The sequence below is a fragment of the Cucurbita pepo genome, unplaced genomic scaffold (assembly GCF_002806865.2).
Source record: "Cucurbita pepo subsp. pepo cultivar mu-cu-16 unplaced genomic scaffold, ASM280686v2 Cp4.1_scaffold000656, whole genome shotgun sequence".
NCBI lineage: Eukaryota > Viridiplantae > Streptophyta > Magnoliopsida > Cucurbitales > Cucurbitaceae > Cucurbita > Cucurbita pepo.
Genome location: NW_019646878.1, coordinates 6,221 through 8,720, shown reverse-complemented (window position 1 = coordinate 8,720; position 2,500 = coordinate 6,221). Strand labels below are relative to the sequence as shown.

The window sequence follows — 2,500 nt, the reverse complement described above, 5'->3', positions numbered from 1 at the left end:
GCCCTTTTCTTTTATTTTTTTATTATTATTTAAACGAATTACAAATTTATTCCCTAAATTTTAAATTTAATTATTACACATGTTTTAATTTTTTTTGAATTCGCGTATTTTTTAAAATAAAAGTAAAATCCATATATACATTCAATGTATTATTTTATTTTTTAAATTTTTTAAAATTTATCAAACGATTTATTATTCACAAAATCATTAATTAAATTAATATAAATGTGAGGACTAAATTGGAATTTTAATTATTATTATTATTATTTAGTTAAATAAGATTGCATTTAATTTTATTATTTAATTTTTTATTAGTTACATGTCTAGTTATTTATAGACAGATTTATTGTATTGTTTCATTATTTTTAACAAAATTAAATGTTTCATTTTCTTGGTCTGATTTAATTAATTTTATTTCTAATATATATATATATATATATATATATATAATGAGAATATTAGAGTATGTGTATTAGTCAACCTTGTTTCTATACCAAATTTTATTTTATAAAATTAGCAATTTTATTCAAAATTTTATTTTAAATATAAAACACAGAAAGTCAAAGTATTAGTCAAATAAGAACAAATAAGTATTTATCCATCTTTATATTCACTCTAACAATGTTACGTAGTCCAACAACGTTAAGGTTTGTTGGGCCCATAAATTTCGAACTTTTAAAAAATAAAGGTATAAATGAAAATTAGGTTTCAATTCAAATTACACGAAAATGGGCCTGGGCCTGCAGAAGTCCAGCCCATTTATGTAGTGCAGCACAGGTTTGTTTGGCCCATAACAGTTCTCTCCTATCCAAAAGTCAATAGTTCTTTCTTTTTTTTTTTTATTATTATTATTATTATTAATACATAANAAAAAAAAAAAAAAAAAAAAGCGAACTATTTATTTTTAATACTAGTAACAAAAAAAATCCTTATCTAAACGAGAAATGAGAAACAATAAAGGAGAGATTACTGTCACAAGGTCGGGATTGTATTTTCGGTCCGTATTCCCACTTTTAGACGTATAAAATAAATATAGAGTAGTTTTTTTTTTATATTTGTAAATTAAGAATTTCGAAAAAAATTGAAAATGAAATGGGATTCTATATTTTTTAAAAGATATTTAATTATGGGAGAAAAAGTTAATATAATCATAAATATTATTTAATACTAATAAATTAATCATAATAACAATAATTAAATATTAATACATTAACATTAATTAAAGTATATTGATAATTAAATTTCATCATTTAATTAATAAAAAATAATTAAATATGATTTGAATAGTTAAAGATAATATAAAATATTATTTATAAACGTATCAGTAAAAGTTTAATAAGCCAAATAGTATAATTTATTTTAATTTATATATTTTCGTCTGTGTATTTTTTTAATTTAAATAAAAAAAAATACAAATTATTTATTTATTTATTAAATATACACAAATTATAATTAAATTTAATTGGAAATTTAAAAGGGAGCAAAAGGGACCAAAGTCTATTTGGACCCAACATTTGTCATAAATGCGTGCACGTGGCATGGATGCCAAATAAGAACTCCAAAAATTATTTATTTATTTATTTATTAATAACTTTGCAATGGATTTATTCGTAATAATGGCCCTGAGGATTGTCCTTAACAGTAATTTCACAATCATGTTATGTAATTTCCTTTTTTCCACGTTGTTTTTTATTTTTTATTTTTAAAACAAGATATTATTTTTAGATAAACTACAGAATATTTTTTTATTAATTTTACATATTAATATTGTAACGGTAGAAACTTAGCTTAATTCACACGCCCCATAAATGTCCCATTTCCGAATATTTTAATTACTTATTTTTAAAAAATAAATAAATAATTGATTTTTTTTTTTTTTTTTTAATTGTTCTGTTTATAAAAGTCAAAAGACTTGGAACTTGAAGAGAAAACAGACCAAAAGCTTTTCTCTCTCTGTCTCTCTGTCTCTCTCTCATGGAAGAACAGTTGCTGCCGCTGTCGAAGTGGGAAGGGGAAGTCTCCGCCGAGACAACCGCCGGGAAGCCTCACGAGATCTGGCCGTTGCTGGCCGATGACTTCTGCAGTCTCCACAAATGGCTTCCAATAGACACGTGTCACTACGTGGAAGGTGTAGAGGGGCAGCCGGGTCTGATCCGGTACTGCGCCACCACCGACACGACGTCGTCATCAGAACCATCGATTAAGTGGGCCCACGAGAGGCTGAAATTGATTGATCCGACCCAACATATTCTCACCTACGAGATCCTGGACAACAACGTCGGATTCAAGTCGTACGTGGCCACCATGAAGCTGCTGCCTGGCGGCGGAGACGACGGCGGCGGGTGCAAGATGGTGTGGTCGTTTGAGGCGGATCCGATTGAAGGGTGGCCGCTGGAGGAATTCGTGAAGTATCTTGAATTTTCTCTGCAGCAAATGGTGAACAAAATGGCAGAGTATTTGCAGAAAAGTCCCTGAACTTTCTTCAAATTATTAAATGAAC

General features: G+C 27.7%; 1 protein-coding gene across 1 annotated transcript; it reads left to right on the top strand.

The window, feature by feature from the left end:
• Positions 1-1,918: 1,918 nt before the first annotated feature.
• Positions 1,919-2,500, top strand: LOC111785704 (lachrymatory-factor synthase-like; the record flags this gene model as incomplete). Its single annotated transcript, XM_023666086.1, is given in 1 exon segment — positions 1,919-2,500. A coding segment is annotated over 1 exon segment (501 nt). The 5' UTR covers positions 1,919-1,974.